Source organism: Sebastes fasciatus, chromosome 9, assembly GCF_043250625.1.
Source record: "Sebastes fasciatus isolate fSebFas1 chromosome 9, fSebFas1.pri, whole genome shotgun sequence".
NCBI classification, from domain to species: Eukaryota; Metazoa; Chordata; class Actinopteri; order Perciformes; family Sebastidae; genus Sebastes; species Sebastes fasciatus.
Genome location: NC_133803.1, coordinates 20,242,842 through 20,262,352, shown reverse-complemented (window position 1 = coordinate 20,262,352; position 19,511 = coordinate 20,242,842). Strand labels below are relative to the sequence as shown.

The window sequence follows — 19,511 nt, the reverse complement described above, 5'->3', positions numbered from 1 at the left end:
AAGCATCAATTATTAAAGAGCCAAGTATCTCTGTAGTAGCGGTGACGCCATCAGCAGTGTTTTAGTTCACATGCAGCGATTTGTGTCGGCAGTACACAGGATGTGTTTTTATTGAATTCACCAGCACTCAGTTTATTCAAAACAAAAGTGATGATGATTTAAAAGAATATTTTACACTTCACTCTTGTCTGTGCTTCTGACACCCTCTTAAGATTTAAGTTCAAATGTTTGTGATGCAAATGTTTCCTCTCATCTCTCCTTTGAAATTATCTGATATTAAATTCTTTTAGAAACTGCAGTTCAATTTTAGGCTTTTGGGTCAACTCCTAGAAAAACACAATGTCAAGTTCAGTTCAAAAGTTACCAAACATTCTCCCACAAATACTATATGTAAGTTCACAGAGCAATATGAGGTATTTTTTTTATTGAATAGGCATGTGAAAGTAGATACAAAGTGCACTGAAAGCACGCCCCTCGCCCCTGTAAATAAACTGACATGTCAAACATTCACAGATTTGTATTAATGGATAGCTCACTCTTCCTGCTTTTCTGCAATTATTAACATACAGTAAATTAGATAATGATGTCATGTATTCAAATGAATGACAAATTACCAAGACGTAAGTGCAGCTACCAAGCACATAGTACACTACTGAGTATTTGACCATAATGTGTACACCAATGTATTAATGTAATAGGGTTGTTTTGTATGTGTACGTGCTAAAACGAAGCCATAAACGTTGTACTTGTCTGCTGAGACTCGAGTCGAGGTTGGTGATAGAAATGATTAACTCTTCCAGGCTTGTTATAAAGCCTTTTGAAGAAAAACCTCAATCACAGGTTTACAATGAAAGAGATGGATTTAGCTTGGAGATTTGCAAGCACAATCTTTATTGTCTCTCCACAATAATGCCTTCCAACCTTGGCAATTGTTGTATAGCTTCTTTTTTCGTCAACAAGCTTTGATGATTGTGATGGCACAAAGGGGACCTTGGTGATTCAGAGGACAGAGGGACCGAGCTTAATGAGATGCATATGACTCAAGAGCTAACTCAAGTCAGCAAAGTGAGTGAGATCTCCGCTCTCTCTTATCTGAAGAGTATCCAGACCTTGAGTAAAATGTTTTATATCCAGAGCAAATGCCGATGCAGTCTGACCAAAAATGCTGCACATGCCAGCAGGGGTCTGTGAGCCTGAGTGGTTGAGGAAATGTATGAATCGATTTAACTGGGATAAAGACAGAGCTGCTTCACTGTGTTATTGTTTTATATTGTACACATTAAATACCAATTTTCCAGTCCTTAGACATTCAGTCTGTTTGAACTTTTTAATGCTTGCTCTCTGTGGTTACTGATTGTTATTGATTATGACTACAATGTTTAGTATCCCATATATATAAATGAATGTGCTATTTTCTCATGAGGATTGCCTCACAATATCTCAAAACCAGGCTTCCTTTTCGTTTACATTGATGGTAACTGATTTCATCTTGTAGTTGTTCAAAGAGCTCGATATAAATATTTAATATAGATCTTTTTACTGACAGTTTTACTGTCTTTCCGTTGTGATGTTGATTTTACATTTACAGTAGTGACATCTTGTATTATTAATTGTTTGATGATATGCCAGAGACATAGAAGAGGCAATTATCTGAACATAGGCCTACTTGACTTGAAGTAGCCTGCCTTATTTCAAGTATAACGTCAGTGTTATGGCTTCATATAATAAAGATTTATCATTCATTACTATAATATAGAAATATAATGTATTACTATCAATCAATTTATATATTTTGGAGTTCAAACAAATTGGAAATGGTTATGTATTTCTTCTCCCTAGCGTGCAAAACAAACCAAACCGAAACCGCAATACGAACCGAACCGTGGGCTTGTTGAACCATTGCACCGCTAATTAATACACCTGTTAACAGTATTAGTTACAGTACGTATCAGTTGGACATATATATAGAGTAACTTTAACTATATTAAGTATAGAGTGTGTTAAAATGTATTGAACATATACTGTATATTTACCTCCGCCAAGGCCAAAGGCCTTGGGCCAAGGAGGTTATGTTTTCACCGGCGTTGGTTTGTCTGTCTGTCTGTCTGTCTGTTAGCAGGATTACTCCAAAAGTTTGCGATGGATTTGAATGACATTTTTTGGAGTGATGGGATGTGGCACGATGACCAATCCATTCGATTTTGGTGGCAATCTGGATTCAGGAATTTTTTTAAGCCTGAGCATTAAGACCACAGGGTATAACACATGCGCAGTGTGACTGATGACGTGTTGATGACGCGTGACCCAGCCCCCTTCTGTGGGGTGTGTGCAGGAGCTGCTGTCCATCCGCGGTGAGAAAGAAAAAAGCGGTAGATGACGGGATGACAGACAACGTAGTGTAACGTTATACAGACATAACAAGGCTGCTGAATGAGAGAGGCATCCGCCAATACGTTACACGGAAACACTCCGTGTTAATGATAAGCCGACCACCTCACGGTACCGCCAGCTGTGAGCTATGATCTGTTTTTAAAGTCACGCACCTTGGCGGAGGTCTGCGCTCCCCGAGTGCCATTCTAGTATAGTATATTTCTACAGTAAGCCTATAAATAACATTTGCCAGAGCCAGCAGAAATAAAATACAGTATATATGAACCTTTCACTGCCGACCTCTCTCCCTGTAGCTCACAATTATGACTGTAATTCTTCTTTTTATCAGCTGACCACAAGAGCAGTACTGAATGTACCTGAAAATCACACTTTTATTGCACGAAATAGAAAAACACCATGTCAGGTGACAGATTACAATGTGATAAATTTTCTAAATGAATTCTGGTCCCCACCTGTCACATTGGGTTATAACAAACTGCCTCTGTCCCAAAATGTGCTGCAGAACCATTTTAGACTTTGCAGAACTGGCCTTGATATTACCTGCTGGGATGAAAAAGGGTAGTTGAACGAAATTACAAATTTGCCACATCTTGAGTCTTTATAAATCTCTACAAATACCTAGAGAGCTGCTGGCTGATGCTGTATGTGTGCTGCTAGTCCAGGCTGTGGGTCTCCTGCTTTTTCTCAGGAGGCATTCGTCTCTGTCAAAGCTTGTGATTGGATGACAAAAAAGAAACTAAAGGACTAGCAGATAAGCCAACAGGTACAGTGATCTTGTCAGGGTGAGTTATTCTTTTGTGATTTGTGTCTTGTAGGTAACCTGAGCATCCACAAAGAGCTGGAGAAACTAGTGGCAAATTTCCTCGGAGTAGAGTCCTCCATGACTTTTGGGATGGGTTTCGCCACCAACTCAATGAACATCCCAGCACTTGTTGGCAAGGTTTGTGATTTTACGCACTAAATGCCACATAGAAACCCTACAGTATATGGGTGTCATTTTTACAGCGCAGCAAAAATTTATCTAATTAGCCTAGCTTTTGTTCCTTCCTTGCATATGGCCTAAATTAATGAATAACAGTCAACTAAACTCAGCTGCGAACAACTCCCGACCCACCCCCATTAATTAAAATCATAATTAAACATTACAGTAGCCAGAAGGACGAGGCTCTGGGCATACATCGCTGCTTTCCATCACATAGACAAGGAAGGGCAGGTTTTGTTAAGAGCACAACTCAAGGGTTTGATTACCCATACTGTGGCCTGTCGGCGCACACACACAGCCTGGCTCTCACACAGACAGCCGCGGGTTACCAGGGGCAACACACTGCATGAATATCCGTGATTGGACTGGACAGGAGGAAGGGGAGGTCGACTGTTTAAGTGATGAGAACGGGGTCGTTTATTTAGCTCAAGAGGTGTATCGGCCCCGTAGGCTGCAGCCCCCACAGTAACCCTGCGGGGGCTGGGGGTCAACCCACACTGCCAACCCTATCCTACAGGGACAGGCCGTGCCAGGCCGGGCCTCGCTGTGCAGGCAGAGCCACATTAGAGTGACAGCTGCTGGTAGACCAGGGACCAGGCCAGCTGGACCCCAGGCCAAACCGAGGGTATCTGTCACTGAGACGGTGTCAACATACCCTCTACAAGAGTTCATTCAAACTAATGCAGTCAAATGCTCAGAGCTTCAGTGTTAAATATGCTAATGTTCTCCAGTGCATCTCGTGGAACTGCTGAATTAATTTGCATGCTGATTTTTATGGAATATGAGGCACCATTACGAAAATTGTGATGTGTCTGTTGGTCAAAAACTTCATCAGACACGAAAGAAATTACTAACGTGTGCAGTACATTCAACTATTATCATACACAGAGACGCAGAGGATTATGACGGCGTGTTGGAAGGGAAGCAGGGCATGAGGAGTGGGCTGACATGTCATTGGCCTGGTGGATCCTTATAGAGCAACAACTACTATACAGCACATTCTACAAGGACACAGTACAAAGCAACAAAACAGATTTGAAATGCATAGAAAAACATGCAGTCTCTCAGAAAACAGAATTGTATAGGTGGGTAGCACACACTGCTATGATTTTCCATCCGTATACGTTTATACTGATGATACTGCTTACAAGCTAATTAATTTCCTCTGTACCCAAGGGAGAATCTAATTGGCTCTCTCACTAAGTATAGACCACTGAATCTGAAACAATATCATACACTGTCTATGCAAATGTCATCATCTTATCAGTAATCAGAGATTACTACCAAATAGTCAGTGTAATGTATATACACAGCCCGTTCTCATTCCCAGGGCATCAAATACAGATGCTTTGTCACGGCCGTCGGCTTAAGGTACCCTTGAGCATCGGTATGAGAGGCACCAGGCTTTCCATTAACTATAATGTAAACCCATCAACGTCATTATTTAACGCTCAGGGAAAGTGCGCCGGGAGTGAGGTGACGTAGCTTTAAGAGCAAAATGACGAAGTGGTTGGGTCACTGTTGTCCCGTATGTCACGTTACAATCTGCTGTTTGATCGGGTCCCGTGTTCACAACTTTCAGAGTCATTTTCACTGTACAAACGTAGTAGTTTTAAGCCCAACCATGTTGTTTTTTCCTAAACCTAACTACAGTGGTTTTATTGCCTGAACCTAAGCATGTGTTTTTGTTGACTTCACACCATTAAGCATGTGTTTACTGCGACCAAAAAGTGACAAAGGGCTTGTTAAGCACGTGTTTACTGAAGGGTGACGCTGAGGGGTCTGACAAAGCCTAGGTATGTGACAGAGTTGATATACAGGATTACTGTTGTGTTTGTAAGACAGGTTTGACTTCAAGGATGCAAGAACATGTGATTCAGCTTTCTTAGGGAAATTTGAATATAATCTTTTCTCTCTGTTGATTTCCAGGGTGGTTTGATACTGAGCGATGAGCTGAATCACACATCTCTCATCTTAGGAGCCAGACTGTCAGGAGCGACCATCCGGGTGTTCAAACACAACAGTGAGTCCAGCAACTCTTTTGTTTGAGCATAAGTTACAGTGCTTCTACTTTACAACAACACGATATACAGCTTTATTTAAGCTTTAACCAATGAAAAAGAATGTGTTTCGGTCTGCCAACATCTTTGGTGCTTAACATTCAATGCTCCTTGCCATAGATTATCTGTTGATGAAGTTCTGTTTGTGCAGCCACCACTGCTCATATTATCTAGTTTTCCTTCTATTCGTTCCAAACTGTTGCTGCTGTGAGAAGCACATTACTTTCTGTGCGGTACAGGATTCGCCTTAGGAAAGACCTACTTAACATTCTGAGTTTAGAGCAGCAAATGTAAAAGCTTTAATGAAATGGGTTCAGTTTACAGTCACGACTGTGTTTCATCCAGCAGAGCAGCAAAACACAAGTTTATTTATATATGAAAATGTCACCTCACTTAAACGAAATGCTCTCTATTATATTATCAAATTACACAATGTCAATAGATGATAAAGGGAGAATTGTTAAGCGTGAGCATTCATCGTGCTTGCATTGGAAACATCCGCTGCTCTTCCAGGAGACAGGACAAATGAGCCGGTCCTCTGGCTGCAAATGTGTCCTGACAGGTACAAGCAGAGTCAGTTATGGGTCCTCCAAGCAGATCCCAGAGGCCTGTCTAAAGGCAAAGAGCCCTCAGGCACCTGAGCGGCTGACCCCTCCCTGCCTTTATACTTCCAGCACCAGACACTCTTTTATTAGCACAAGGCCAATATTTACTTAGAGGGTTTCACCAATTAGCTCAGCCACATCAACAGATAAGTAAAAAACATAATATTTACTGGTGCGATCTCTGTTTAAAATGTCTATCCCTTATTTGTGGCATTTGAAATGTTTCAGTGGTGTGTGTTTCACATGGGAGGATGGAATTTCAAACCAGAGGGTGGATGAACTGGTTTGTCCGGTCTAGCATTGTGAGGCGTGTATTTCGGAAATACTTCAAATTGTCATAGACAAAGCACGCTCATGTTGAAGGATGGCATTCATTCAAATACTTATGTATTTAATTGAAGGTTAAAGGCTATGTTTATTGAGCTAGTAGCATTTTTGCACCCCGAGGGTTAGTGCAAATATGAGATAATAACATTTCTGTTGGTATCCACCACAACTGTATGCATGTTTCTTGTGTAGAAGCAAAGACTTCCAGCACCATCCCCCTCATGACAGCGATACAGCGTCTCATATCAGGCCGGGGCTTATCTCAAATCAGTGCTTAACTGTGAAATAATCTTTTCCTCATTCTTGTCTTTGCACACAGCAAACCACTGTGGATTTCTCTTTCACTGCATGGTTTCCTGAATGTTGATATTGACAACATTAGGTGTACTCTGCTATGTTGAGCTTCAGGAAGTGATTTTTTATTTATTTTTTTTATCAGAAGAGCATCTGCTGCCTCCTGTTTTTTGTGCTGAGGGAGCGTTATCGATCATCTATGACAGATAATTAGCTATGACAGCTTAAGATGGTTGGATTGCGGTCATATTTTGAGTAATGCTGATTTCTAAACCACAGCTATTCAATACTGCCATCTGCTGGTTTGCAGCGGAGGATCATAAATAGTGTTACCATTACCCGTTACTCTAAATGCCACTGGGAAGTTATTTTGCTGAAGCCAAAATTTCAATCCTAATTCTAAGCAGCCATACAGACTGCACTGAAGAGACCTTTGGCCAAACCCATATTTATCTCAGTTAGTAATCCTCCCTGATGCAGACATTGCAGGTGTTCATTAGCATCAGACTGCAGAGTTTGTGGAAGGTGTTTCTGGCAGATAAAGTAGTGCCATGTGTACTCTGTGAACTGCCCTGCCCTGTGGAAGTTATTACTCTACTTACTGTTGTTTGCTTTCAGTTGGTAGCCAGCTATGATCTGATCATTGCTACACTCTATTTACTAGATCTGTTTTGTACATATAAAGTTGTATGTGATGTCATAGTACAAGCCTAAACTACACTTGCAAACATTATTGTGTTAAGTTTTTTGTTTTTTTCCCCCTTAATGAGGTTTGAATTTAGATTTAGGGATGCTTTCACACCTATAGTTTTGTTCATTTTGGTCTGGATCAAGAGGAAAAAATTATACATTGTTGTATTTTGGTTCTGGTCCGGTTCCTGTTCACACTGACTTTTTACAAATGAACCAATTGGTGTAAACATGAAGTTATACAGACTGACTCGTAACTAGTTGGTGATTGTCATCCTGCATCATCAGGAAACCACGTGGGGAAATCAAATTCTGGTGACTGACAGAAGTTTATGCAGCACTTTAATGCTTCTAATGTGTATATTTATGTTCTTTGGCGTCACAAAGTGCTCACAAAGAAATAACGGATTATAAGCATTATTAGACTGCAAATAGACTGCATGTTATGAATAATGACCTTAAGGGCGAGACAGAACTGTGCAAAAGTCCCTTTGCGCGCTCCCAGATGACTGGTGCGAATGCCCAGCCTGTTCCCAGGGCATCAAATACCGACGGTCGTCAGTGTTTGATTCCGCCGCACAAGGCAACCCTTGAGCGCCAGTATGCAACACACCGGGCTTTCCGTTAACTACAATGTAAACGCATCTGCGGCAACAGTAAACGCACAAGGAAAGTGCTGTGCTGACGTAGTTTAAAGAGCAAAAGAGACACACAGGGCGAGTGCGAGGGGGAGGTGGATGGGTCCTACAACACAAGGCTTTCATCCAGGAGACCGCTGTTCGTGTCCCGTGCATTAAGTTTCACGTTACAATCAGCTTATGGCTCGTGTCCCGTTTCACTTTACAAACGTAATAATGTTAAGCCCAACCATGCTGTTTTTTCCTAAACCTAAGTAAGTGGTTTTGTCGACCAAAAAGTGACGCCAAGGGTCTGACAAAGCGTTAGTATGTCAAGAGATGGGATGGGAACGAGTAGGAACGCTAAGGAGTGCACAGACACATACAAGGCGTCTTGTACAGTAATGATTCAGGGCTTATACTAAGCTGTCACACACTTTTTAATGGACTTAATGAAATGACAAAGTACACAGAGTCAGATACAAGCCCAGTAGTTTTAACAACTTTAGACCTATTAATCAGGGAAAATACCCGCACTGACGTGGATACGTGGTTATTTGCATAAATAGGTTATGTAGGCATCATGGCTTTATACAGATCAATTATAAGCTCACTTCCTGAACAGATTTCACCATCAGCAGATGGATTTATTAGTAGTTTAGATTTTTAAATCATGCTAAAATCACATATCTGCTATCATAATATCCTGTGGTTGGTTTGTTTGCTTTCATACCACAAACAATCTAGCTTTTCAAACGATCTTGGTTGTTTGATCCGCACCAGGGTTTGATTAACATCTTTCAAACCAGCCCAGATGAACCGCACTAACCGGGCAAACAGACTTTGTTTTAACCAAACCAAACAGGTTAGGCGTGAAAGCACCCTCAGATTGTTGAGTTCTTGCCTGTTTTTTCACATTTTTTCTCTCTCACTCTTGTGTGTGCGTGTGTGCGTGTGTGCGTGTGTGTGCGTGTGTGCGTGTGTGTGTGTGTGTGTGTGTCTGTCAGACATGCACAGTCTGGAGAAGATGCTAAGAGAGGCCATTTGCTCAGGGCAGCCACGGACCCACAGGCCCTGGAAGAAGATCCTCATCATGGTGGAAGGCATCTATAGGTCAGCCGTCATCATACAACACACACACACACAAACAAACACACACACACACTAGTGTAGTCGCTCTCTCACAGATGCATATCTTGGGTCAGTCGAGCTAATGCATCAATCTTTGTAAGTACAGGCTTCCAGGTGGTCTTTAGCAGACTTTTGCACAGCCAGACTCAGGTAGAAATCTTAAATTGCAACCTGAGGAGAGCTTTAACTTTCAACCTGTGTTTAGCAGTCCCTGTAATGGTCTCTTTTTCAATCGCTTCCCTCACTACTCTTGAATAATAGACAGTGTGTATATCTGTGTGTGTGTTTCTATGGTCGGGTAGCGTTTCATTACTAGAGAGAGGAGAAAGGTATCGTGTGTCTCTCCCGGCAGTGAGCTATCCTGAGTCTTAGTGACCCTCTCCATCTGCTCATTAGCTCCAAATCAAGGCCAAATGGAGCCACGGAGATTGACTTGGCTGCACCCCCAGCTCCAACTGTTTATCACGGCCATTTTTCTTTTCTCCTTTCTTCCCTCTTTTTACCCCTCAATCGCGCCCTACATTCAGCCTTTCTTAACAAAAACATGTTACTTTTTTCTCTACACATTTACACCATCAGTCAGCTGTGAAGTTTACCTTGTTTTATGGCAATCCTCTTATCAAATGGAGAGGAAAATCTTGAACATGGCCATCAATATAACTATTAGTTCCACATCAATACTGGTGATTTGAGAGACAACTTAATTGCATGTAATCAGACTGGCTTTCTCTGGCAATAATGTCTAATGTCAGGCATTAAAGAAACCTTTCTGTACGGCTCTAAAATAACTAATGCTCCCTCTCTCGCCTCCCTGTAACATCAAAAGGCTCAGATAAAGAGTAAGCATGCTTAGCTATATCCTGGCCCTGCCTTTGATGTCCACATCGGCCCGGGTGAAACCCTGTCTTGTGTCATTTGGGCTGCAGACGTTTTCAGCCATAGCGAGGATAGCAGGTCTGGGATTGCTCTATTTTCGCCTGCCATATACTCACTCATGCTGTCTGTTTGTAGCCTTAAAAGGCTTGCATCAGAGGGGAGGAAGAGATGGGAGCGAGGTGGGAGTGAAGTGAAAGAGGCCAGAAGAAAGATACTTGGAAGGTTGTCAAATTATGTAATATGCATTTGCAGATGTACAGATGCTCCTCAGTGGATAAAGTGAGGGCGGGGTCAGATTCTTTCCCTTTTAAGCACTTTAAGAGTGTGGTTTATAATTGATGAAGTGTGTGTGCCCTTGGTGTTCCCGTTGTAACTGTATTCTTTGTTTATGTCATTATAGCATGGAGGGCTCAGTGGTGCGACTTCCTGAGATCATCGCTCTGAAGAAGAAGTATAAAGCGTATCTGTACCTGGACGAGGCTCACAGCATCGGAGCAGTGGGACCATCAGGGAGGGGCGTGACCGAGCTGTTCAATGTGAACCCTGCCGACGTGGACGTGATGATGGGCACCTTCACCAAGAGCTTTGGGGCTGCTGGAGGATATATCGCAGGGAATAAGGTTACTGAGGATTTTTGGATTTTCTGTTTCAGCTTTCTCTGCCAACATGTTCTCATCCCACCTCGTCCCATACTGACGCTTCGTCAGACCCCTCGGTGTCATTTTTTGGTTGCAGTAAACACACGCTTCATGTTGTGAATTAAACGCCTTCTCAGGATTAGGCAACAAAATTTAGGTTTAGGTAAAAACATCATGTTTGGAAATGAAATTACTATATTTGTACAGTGGAAATGTGGCTTGACGTTACGAACGATCAGCTGATTGTAACGTGAAAGTGAAACTTAAGTACGGGAACAGCGGCCTCCTGGGTGAAAGCCTTGAGTTTGTTGGGCCCATCCACGCTCTTTATAATACATCACTACAGCACTTTCTCTGAGCGTTTACTGTTGCTGCGGATGTAGTTAATAGTAGTTAATGGAAAGCCCAGTGCGTCTCCTACTAACGCAAAAGGGTCCCTTGTGCGGCGGTATCTAACGCCGACGCCCATGACAAAACCTCGGTATTTGACGCCCTGGGAATGAGAACGGGCTGTCTCTGCTTTCATTTTATCGTTTGTAGTCAATATTCATATATTTATATCACAGTTTTCTCATTATGAATGTAAGTTCCTTTTGATTTTTTTTAAACCATTATATACCAGAGTATTTTTGTTCACAGGATTTCATTCTATACTGAATTTTCTTACACACATTTATTATAAAAGTCAGCCTACTCAGAACACTTAGATAGCTGGCGGTATAGAGTGAATGAAAACATGAGGCGAGAGAAGCAATGGAAGGACAAAGTTATTTGTTTGGCACATTTCAACAAGGCAGTTTAGTGCTTTACATGAAACAATATATACGAGAAACACAAGGCAATATAAAAAGACACATTTAACATGAAATATAAGACAAAAATAAGCTACGATAGTTATATATTCATCAACACTGTTTGCAGTGATATCTATACATCTGCTGATTCTCCAGTCAGGCAGAAACTAGTCTGGTTGCTATGCAAAGGGGTCAAGATACATTTCAAAATATATGTGCGTAGGTGGGATTAATCACACTGAAGCAATTCCAACAGCCTTAAGTAAAATGCCATTTTTAGAAAATCCAGAAACTGAGCTGACTTTCTGATACTTTCCTGACATTGTTTAAACAACTTGGCAGCCGTTGTCTGTGCACAGTAACAGCATTAACCCATTTGGCTCCGACGCAGGTTAAAACACATCATACAATTCAAATATTATTGTACCCAGGTCTGTTTAAAAGATGTGTGGGACTCGACCATACTCACTCCATCACACCCCACCTCTGTCGTAGCTCTCATGTGTCCAACAAATGTTCCCCAGGCTGTGACTCGGGGCCTTTGTAATTCCGTTTTACTCCATTAAAAAGTACACTTTAGTACATAACCGCACTGGTTTTGTGGCAGTTGATTAGAAAGCAACAGAGGAAACGGCCATGTTGCTTGAATTAGGTATTCAGAGAGGGACCCTTCCTGCCTGATGTTGGCTCGGCCCCGCTCTCTGCCATAATAAGAAGGTAAAGCTGGCAGAGGGCCAGCCCCTTCTTGTGGCAGGCGTCGGAACTGCGCTCCAGATTTAACAGGATGACTTTTAACAAGCATGATAATGTTTGAAGTAAGAACACTCTGCCTGGTTTGACAGCTGGCTGTAGTAAAGTCCTGAAAGGATCAGGCAGGAAAAGAGAGAGAAAGCCTTTAGATTTTACGTATTTGTTGTTGTGGTGAAATCCCCTAAATCCTACATTAAGTGGATTCTGGTTGATGGACAAAAGACTCTGCAGATGTGTTCTGGAAAACAGTCATGTTATAGCTATTTTATGAGAGCACCAAAAATAAATACCCCAATAAATACACTCCAAGCTCCTTCTAATTCACTTCAACCTTGCAAGAAGGAGGCTTTTAGTCATTAACCCTTTACTCTAAACCTGTGAGATTAGGTTTATTAAATACATCCGTTGAAGTGTGTGTGTGTATGCTGTTCTGGCACCGCTCCTGCTACTGTGGCATTGTGGACATGTATCACCACATCAGTTTTGCGGCCACCTTGTGGCTGAGGAAACACTCTGAGCTGTCACTCCACGCCGCAGACGTGAGATGGATTTCGGACATGTTCTCTTAACTGGTTTATCTTGGTCGCAGCGAAATCCTGCGGGGCCCTTAAGCGGTGAAAATCCCTCGCCGTAAACGAAAACAGATGTCAGGTTGTTTCAGGGTTCTTATCCTACGTTGGAGCATTTCCTCTAAAATCCCCTCCCCTCGTGTGTGTGTGTGTGTGTGTGTGTGTGTGTGTGAGGAAGCCGCAGCCTCCACCCAGTGGGGACAGATGGCGTTGAGTGGAAATGGTGGCCAGACAGCATCTCCGGCTACGTGTCATCACCCCGCAGCCGCTGGCCACCGAGCAGCCACTGAGCAGCAGCCCATCACAGCTCCAGGCCCCGCTCCCAACCTCAGACCACTTACACATACATGCCCTAGGGACCCATGACCGAATCAGTTTTCCTGAAACCCTGCTCTTCTCTTGACAACCACTTGCAGAATTAATCTCCTGCTGACATTTAGGAATAATGAGCATGGCAGTCCTCATTCTGGCTCATTTCAGCATTCGTTCTTTCTCAAATTAGTGCGCTGGCTACCTCAGATTAGAGAGCAGGAAACGGTCCAGAGCTACTTTACAGTCAACGCCAAGATAGTCTTAATGACAGAGAAATGACTTGAGGTATTTTAATTGATTCTCAGTTGTTGACTACACATGAGCTCGCTCTAGTGGCGCTGAAATAAAAGTGCAGGGCTGCACTTCTGCTTCATAGAAGATCTGAACACTTTATTTCTGTGAATCCTTATCAGATTTTCTCTAAATGTATTGTAAACATACTGTGTCCTGTGTTGCAGGAGCTGGTGGACTACCTGCGCAGTCATTCCCACAGCGCAGTATACGCCTCGGCTATGTCCCCTCCCGTCACCGAGCAGATCATACGTGCCATGAAGTGCATCATGGGAAAAGACGAGAGCACAGAAGGTGAGAGTCTGAGCTCATTGCGTCTCCTTCCGTTGAACGTCACCCTCAATTTCAGTCTTATTACCCACATGCTCGTCAAACCTGATGTTCTTTACTCGGACAAATATTATGTCTGACTGGCTTATAAAAGGTTTTACACCTTTACTATAATGTTTTATGGAAACAATAGCAAACCAAATCCAGAGGACAGTACCAATGTTAACATAAGGAGGGAAAGACAAACAGCTGCTTGGTCAGAAAACGTGGTAGCAATTACAGGGGTCTGTAGTGGTAGAAAGAGGGGGGGGCGTGCAGTCCCGGAGCACACGTGACCCTAACGTGGAGGAAATCATTCTCATGTGTGTGTTGTGAGGAACACTGTACCTCTGAGAAGTTTCTGCTTTAATGGCATCAGACATCGGGGCAGGGAAGTAGTCATTACCAGACCAGTTGTAGCACTGCCAGAGCAATTCTTCTTGAGTTATTGTAGTTGTAGTTCTGGTGGTAGCTGTAATACAAGGAGCATTAGTGGGAATAGAGTTAATGCATGTAGTGGTGGAGGTAGTATGGTAGATAGTTATACACTTTACACAGATCTACAGGATTTAAAGTGTGCACCACAAGGCAAAAATACTCACCATGTCTGTCGTGGGGTGCATGTGATGGGTTTATCACACCAAGGACCAAAGGCTGGGGTCGTATAGTTGACATGTATTGCCGTTTCATGTAGAGATGAGTAACTTTCTCATCTGGCTCTGAACCAGACATGCTTTGCATCTGACGTAGCCCAGCGAAATAGCTTTTGTGGAAAAATGAGTCTTGACCTGTCTCATAGAGGGCAAGGAACACGGCAAACAGGCTCAAAACATCCGTCACAACTAGGGCTGTCGATCAATTAAAATATTGAAATCGTGATTAACCGCATGATTGTCCATAGTTAATCGCAAATTAATGGTACATTTTCCAAAGGGAGATTTGTCAAGTATTTAATACTCTTATCAACATGGGAGTGGGCAAATACTTGCTTTATGCCAATGTATGTATATATTTATTATTGGAAATCAATTAACAACACAAAACAATGACAAATATTGCCCAGAAACCCTCACAGGTACTGCATTTAGCATAAAAGATATGCTGAAATCATAACATGGCAAACAGCTGTGAGTGTGTCAGTGTGCTGACTCGACTGTGACTTGCTCCAAACTGCATGTGATCATCATAGACTCGTGGGTACCCATAGAACCCATTTTCATTCACACATTCTTGAGGTCAGAGGTCAAGGGACCCCTTTGAAAATGGCCCTGCCAGGTTTTACTCGCCAAAATTTAGCGTACGTTTTTGAGTGTTATTTAGCCTCCTTCGCGACAAGCTAGTATGACATGGTTGGTACAAATGGATTTCTTCTACAGCCGTAGTCACGACACTATAAAAGCCCACTGTGACAAGAAACGTCACACTGCATACACGCCTGATACGTTTTTATTCCTCTTTCTCTCAGTCGTCTTCCGCCCCCCTCATCTTTCTCCTCAATGTTGAATTTCGCACTTTAAAGCAAACTCTGAAACAGGGAAAAAGCCCTGACAGACAGCAACATCCACACATTCTCACCTACTCATATGATTTCTGAGTCTGGCAGCAGGTTTTTGACCTCCGTGCCCTCTATCTCAGCAGAGAGGAACGATTTACAAAATGAGGCCTGGGCTTGGCAGATGCCTGAATGTTATGTTTTTTTTCCTCGCTCTCTCTCTCTTTCTCTCTGCTGAGATAAGGGGATGTAAAGTGCTCTCTCACATCCCCATAAAAGAACTGCCAATCTGTTCCCAGGTAATCAGAGGGAAACAGAGCTGTGTTCCAAGGCTGAGCCATGCCAAACCCTGCTTCAGCCACGAAGCACCAGGCTCCCCAGTGATTCACATCATTTGGAAACACAGGGGGTTAGCAGGGCAGGGCCGCCTCTGCTGTCTTTGATTTGTTTTCTAATACATTTATCTGCAATACATGTGATACTTAAGCGTTATTTGTATTCCGTTTCAGTCGTGGCTGCGCTCCAGCGGCAGTCCGCAGTCACTCATTTTGTGCGAAATCCATCGTATCCAATTTGCAAACCCTCATTTTGGCAACGTGCGAGAGCGTATACCATGCCGTCAGACGGACAAAACTGAACCATCTGCTGCCGCCCGCAGCTGCGTTGTAATCATGAGCGAGTTCATAGTGGAGGCTGGAATGGCCCAGATGGAGGTGCAGGACTCAGAATGAGATGGCACCACAGAGATCTCACACTACATTAGCTACTACTGACAGGTGATGTCCCTCCCTGCAGGGGACAGGAGTGTTTTACTCATGTGTATCTGATGGTATCCTTGTTTTAATTGCAGGCATTAGACGAATCCACCAACTGGCAGAGAACACGAGGTACTTCAGGGCCAGACTGAAGGAGATGGGCTTCATCATCTACGGTAATGATGACTCACCTGTGGTTCCAATCCTGCTCTACATGCCAGGCAAAGTGGTGTAAGTACTCTTAAACTCTCACATACAATGCCTCTTTTAGAGAGTAAAAATATCGGGATGTTCATTGCGCATAGACTAAATTTGAAACAATAAATATCAACGTCACTATCCCTTGATTTCACAAGCAATTTCAGGTCAGTATCATCTCTAAGTGATTTGGACTGCTGCCATATTACACACTAGAGTTTCCATGAATCAGCAGTGTGGACTGTGTCTGTGAAGACTGGGTTTCTGTAACCACTTAAGAGGCAACATCAGGTATTGATTAGGTATAACCCAGGATTGTTTGAGCCACTCAGGTATAATCAATTGAGTATAAAGTGTCCTTCAATGCCAGTCACCATTAATATCCATGAAAAGGTCAAGCCCACCCAGTAATTGCCATAATCGGTAGCTTCTGGTTTTTCATTGCTCAGTTTTCATGGCCAGTAATGATGATTGGAGAAAAAAAAGTTTAATTTCACTTAATCTATTTTTTTTTTAATAATTTTTTGGAGTTTTCAAGCTTTTGAGAATTTTTGTCTTGTAACAACGCTGAAGTGCATTTCATAACAATTGTTATGAAAAAGTAATGTATCTGTAGAAGCAGTCGGAAACTCCAGGATCTGAGAAGTGAAGCCAATGCTGAAGTGCCTTAAACTTGCATTCTTTCTAATAGCCAGCAGGGGGCGACTCCTCTGGTTGCAAAAAGAAGTCTGATTGTACAGAAGTCTATGAGAAAATGAGCCTACTTCTCACTTGATTTATTTTATGGTCTCAATCGCTAGTTTCAAGTCTTCTTCAATACAGCATGATGTTCATTTAGTAAATTATGGTCCCATTTAGAGTCAAATAGACCATAAAGCAGGGTATGAGGCATTAAAAACGGCAGTCCACAAACCAATGGGTGGCGTCACGGTGACTACGTCCACTACTTATGATATACAGTCTATGATCTGTAGCTATTCTACTCTATATCAGATCTACTTGTGGCCATTTGCTTGTTACCCTTTTTGGATCGCCACCTTCCTAACGACATATAATAGATCTTAAAGATGTTGGTGTTAGATTGAGGTTCTGCATCAGCATCTGTATGGAGCACTGTCTCCACACACATCAACAATCATCTGAAATATACTAAAACTGTCAAAGTTTGCGGTGTCATATTCACTTAAACCATTTTCGTGGAGCACATTTTACGGTTTGAATTCTCCAAACTTTGCCACAAGATGAAGAAGTATTCACGGCTTGGACTCATAAAAGTAAAAGCCATCAGAGATATGCTGATTGTAGCCCCTAAAATTGTTAGCTATGTGTTCTTTTTAATTTATCGATACCACAAATCCCAACTAAATAATTAAGGATTCAGATGATCATGATGAATGCTCCCACATTATGAGGTGGCTTGTGGGGTCTCTGTGCATTTTGGAGACTTCAAAACCTTAAAAATGTGAGAAATGAGTTTTGTATTCGGTAGACGACTATTGATGTCCATTTTTGCCCTGATTCGATTCTCTAGTCAACTGCACTTTGTAGGCTAAGTTGTGTTTATAGGTTCTGTTGTTGGTGAGAGGTTGCGTGTTGTCGTGAAGGTTTGTAATTCTGAAAAGACATAAACAGAAGAAACAACCCTATATGTTTAGCATTGGAAATAGGAAATGAAAACAATCACTTTAGGTGTGATTTACTTTTAGTCTCTACAGTCATTTGTGTACTAGCATATATAAAAACTGATAGTTGTTTCTTTTTTTGAACAGTGCTTTTGCTCGAGAAATGCTGGCGAGGAAAATTGGCGTAGTGGTAGTCGGCTTTCCAGCCACGCCGATTACAGAGGCCCGAGCTCGCTTCTGTCTGTCTGCAGCGCACACCAGAGCCATGCTGAACCAGGTAAAACACACATTTACCAACATGAAATTCCTCTCTGAGGCTCAAACATATACACACATGTTCTGAGACGTTTCCTTTTGTCCTCAGGTGCTGCACAATCTGAACGAGGTGGGAGACGATCTCTGTCTCAAGTTCTCACGGCTGAAATATTCCTCTTGTCCTGACCTCCATGAGGAGACAGACTTTGAGCTGGGCAGCTGATATGACCCTTGACACCTTCATTTCAAAGTGTCAAAAATGAAAGTGTCCATGCCACAGCCGACCCATAAACACACAACGCAGAGTAACACTCATGTCTCACGGCAGAAAAGGGGGCAAATGTTTAGCAGCTGCTTTTTATATGTTTGGAAAACATTGCGATTTAAAGGTGCTGAATTCAAAATTCCGAGCATTAATAAAGCAGCGAACAAATTGTTGTAAATTATAATCCGAGTTTCTCTGTGCTTTGTTTACGTAGCCGGTCCGGCCGCATATGCATGTTAGTCCCAGTGTGTGCCCCACTGGCTATAATTGCCATCTCTGTACGCTCGCTCTGCACTCGCTCTGGTTCCCCCCCGTTATCTCTGTCAGCACTGTTGCCGTTGTTTTTGCACTGTTAGCACCGTTAGCTGTTAGCGGCCGGCTCAACCCTTGCCATGTTGGGAGCCGCGTGGAGGCAATCCGTCAATCATAGATATGCACTGAATTTCGAATTTAGCATCTTTAATAGAACACTTATTTGTGTACTTGTGCTTCTTAACAAAATACTGTATATGAACTATTTAAATGCTTTATTGCTGAATACATTTATATGTGAATACACACTTGAAATTATTGCACAAGCGCTGCTGGATTGGTCTCAAACTCAAGTACGGTGTAAAATATCTTGAGTCATTTAGCCTTTTTATATGGAGACAAATCACATATTGTTATAACAGTTGAGAGGGCCTTTCAGAGGCTTTTTTACACTGTTATTTGAATCCGTCTTGTCTATATTTAGACGTTAAAAACGCATAATATAATATCAGCCACATTTATTAAAAATACTGGTGGTGGTTATTATTAGAGAATGAAGCACAGTCTCTATGAAGTTGATGTACGGAGCCCCATTTACTTCCTGAACATGAATTATAAATAATGGAAAAGGCATTTGTTGTTTGAAATCCCCCCCCTGTGGTGCTGCATTGCTAAAATGTTGAATCTGCTGATTTGTATTTTTATGTTTTTTTCCAATAAAACAGAAATAATGCAGATGAAAACTTCCTGTGTTTATGACTAGAAAGGTAGATGAATGATCCAGATGACAGACGTCTAAAAGTCCTGAACCTTCCCTTTGTTAATTTCCTGACACACAATTATTTACACAACTCAAGGCTGAACTGATTGAGCGAGAGATGACGAAGATGCCTTTGTTGTGTTCCAAAGTGAACTGTTTTTGTAAAACTTTCCTCAGCGTAACACCACTTTCATCTCCAAGGCAGATGATAACCTTCCTGTAAATAATAGATCATGCAGCAATTACTTAACAACTGAGTTAAATCCCAACAACCCC

General features: G+C 42.2%; 1 protein-coding gene across 1 annotated transcript in view; it reads left to right on the top strand.

The window, feature by feature from the left end:
- sptlc3 (serine palmitoyltransferase, long chain base subunit 3) overlaps positions 1 to 19,218 on the top strand; it is a 28,409-nt gene extending 9,191 nt beyond the window's left edge. Inside the window, exons 5-12 of the mRNA XM_074646551.1 lie at positions 3,207 to 3,331; positions 5,303 to 5,396; positions 8,974 to 9,079; positions 10,374 to 10,593; positions 13,495 to 13,621; positions 15,979 to 16,114; positions 17,851 to 17,980; positions 18,068 to 19,218. Of these exons, the coding sequence (XP_074502652.1) occupies positions 3,207 to 3,331; positions 5,303 to 5,396; positions 8,974 to 9,079; positions 10,374 to 10,593; positions 13,495 to 13,621; positions 15,979 to 16,114; positions 17,851 to 17,980; positions 18,068 to 18,181 (1,052 nt within the window). The 3' untranslated portion in view covers positions 18,182 to 19,218. The remainder of the gene's footprint in view (positions 1 to 3,206; positions 3,332 to 5,302; positions 5,397 to 8,973; positions 9,080 to 10,373; positions 10,594 to 13,494; positions 13,622 to 15,978; positions 16,115 to 17,850; positions 17,981 to 18,067) is intronic.
- Positions 19,219 to 19,511: the final 293 nt, after the last annotated feature.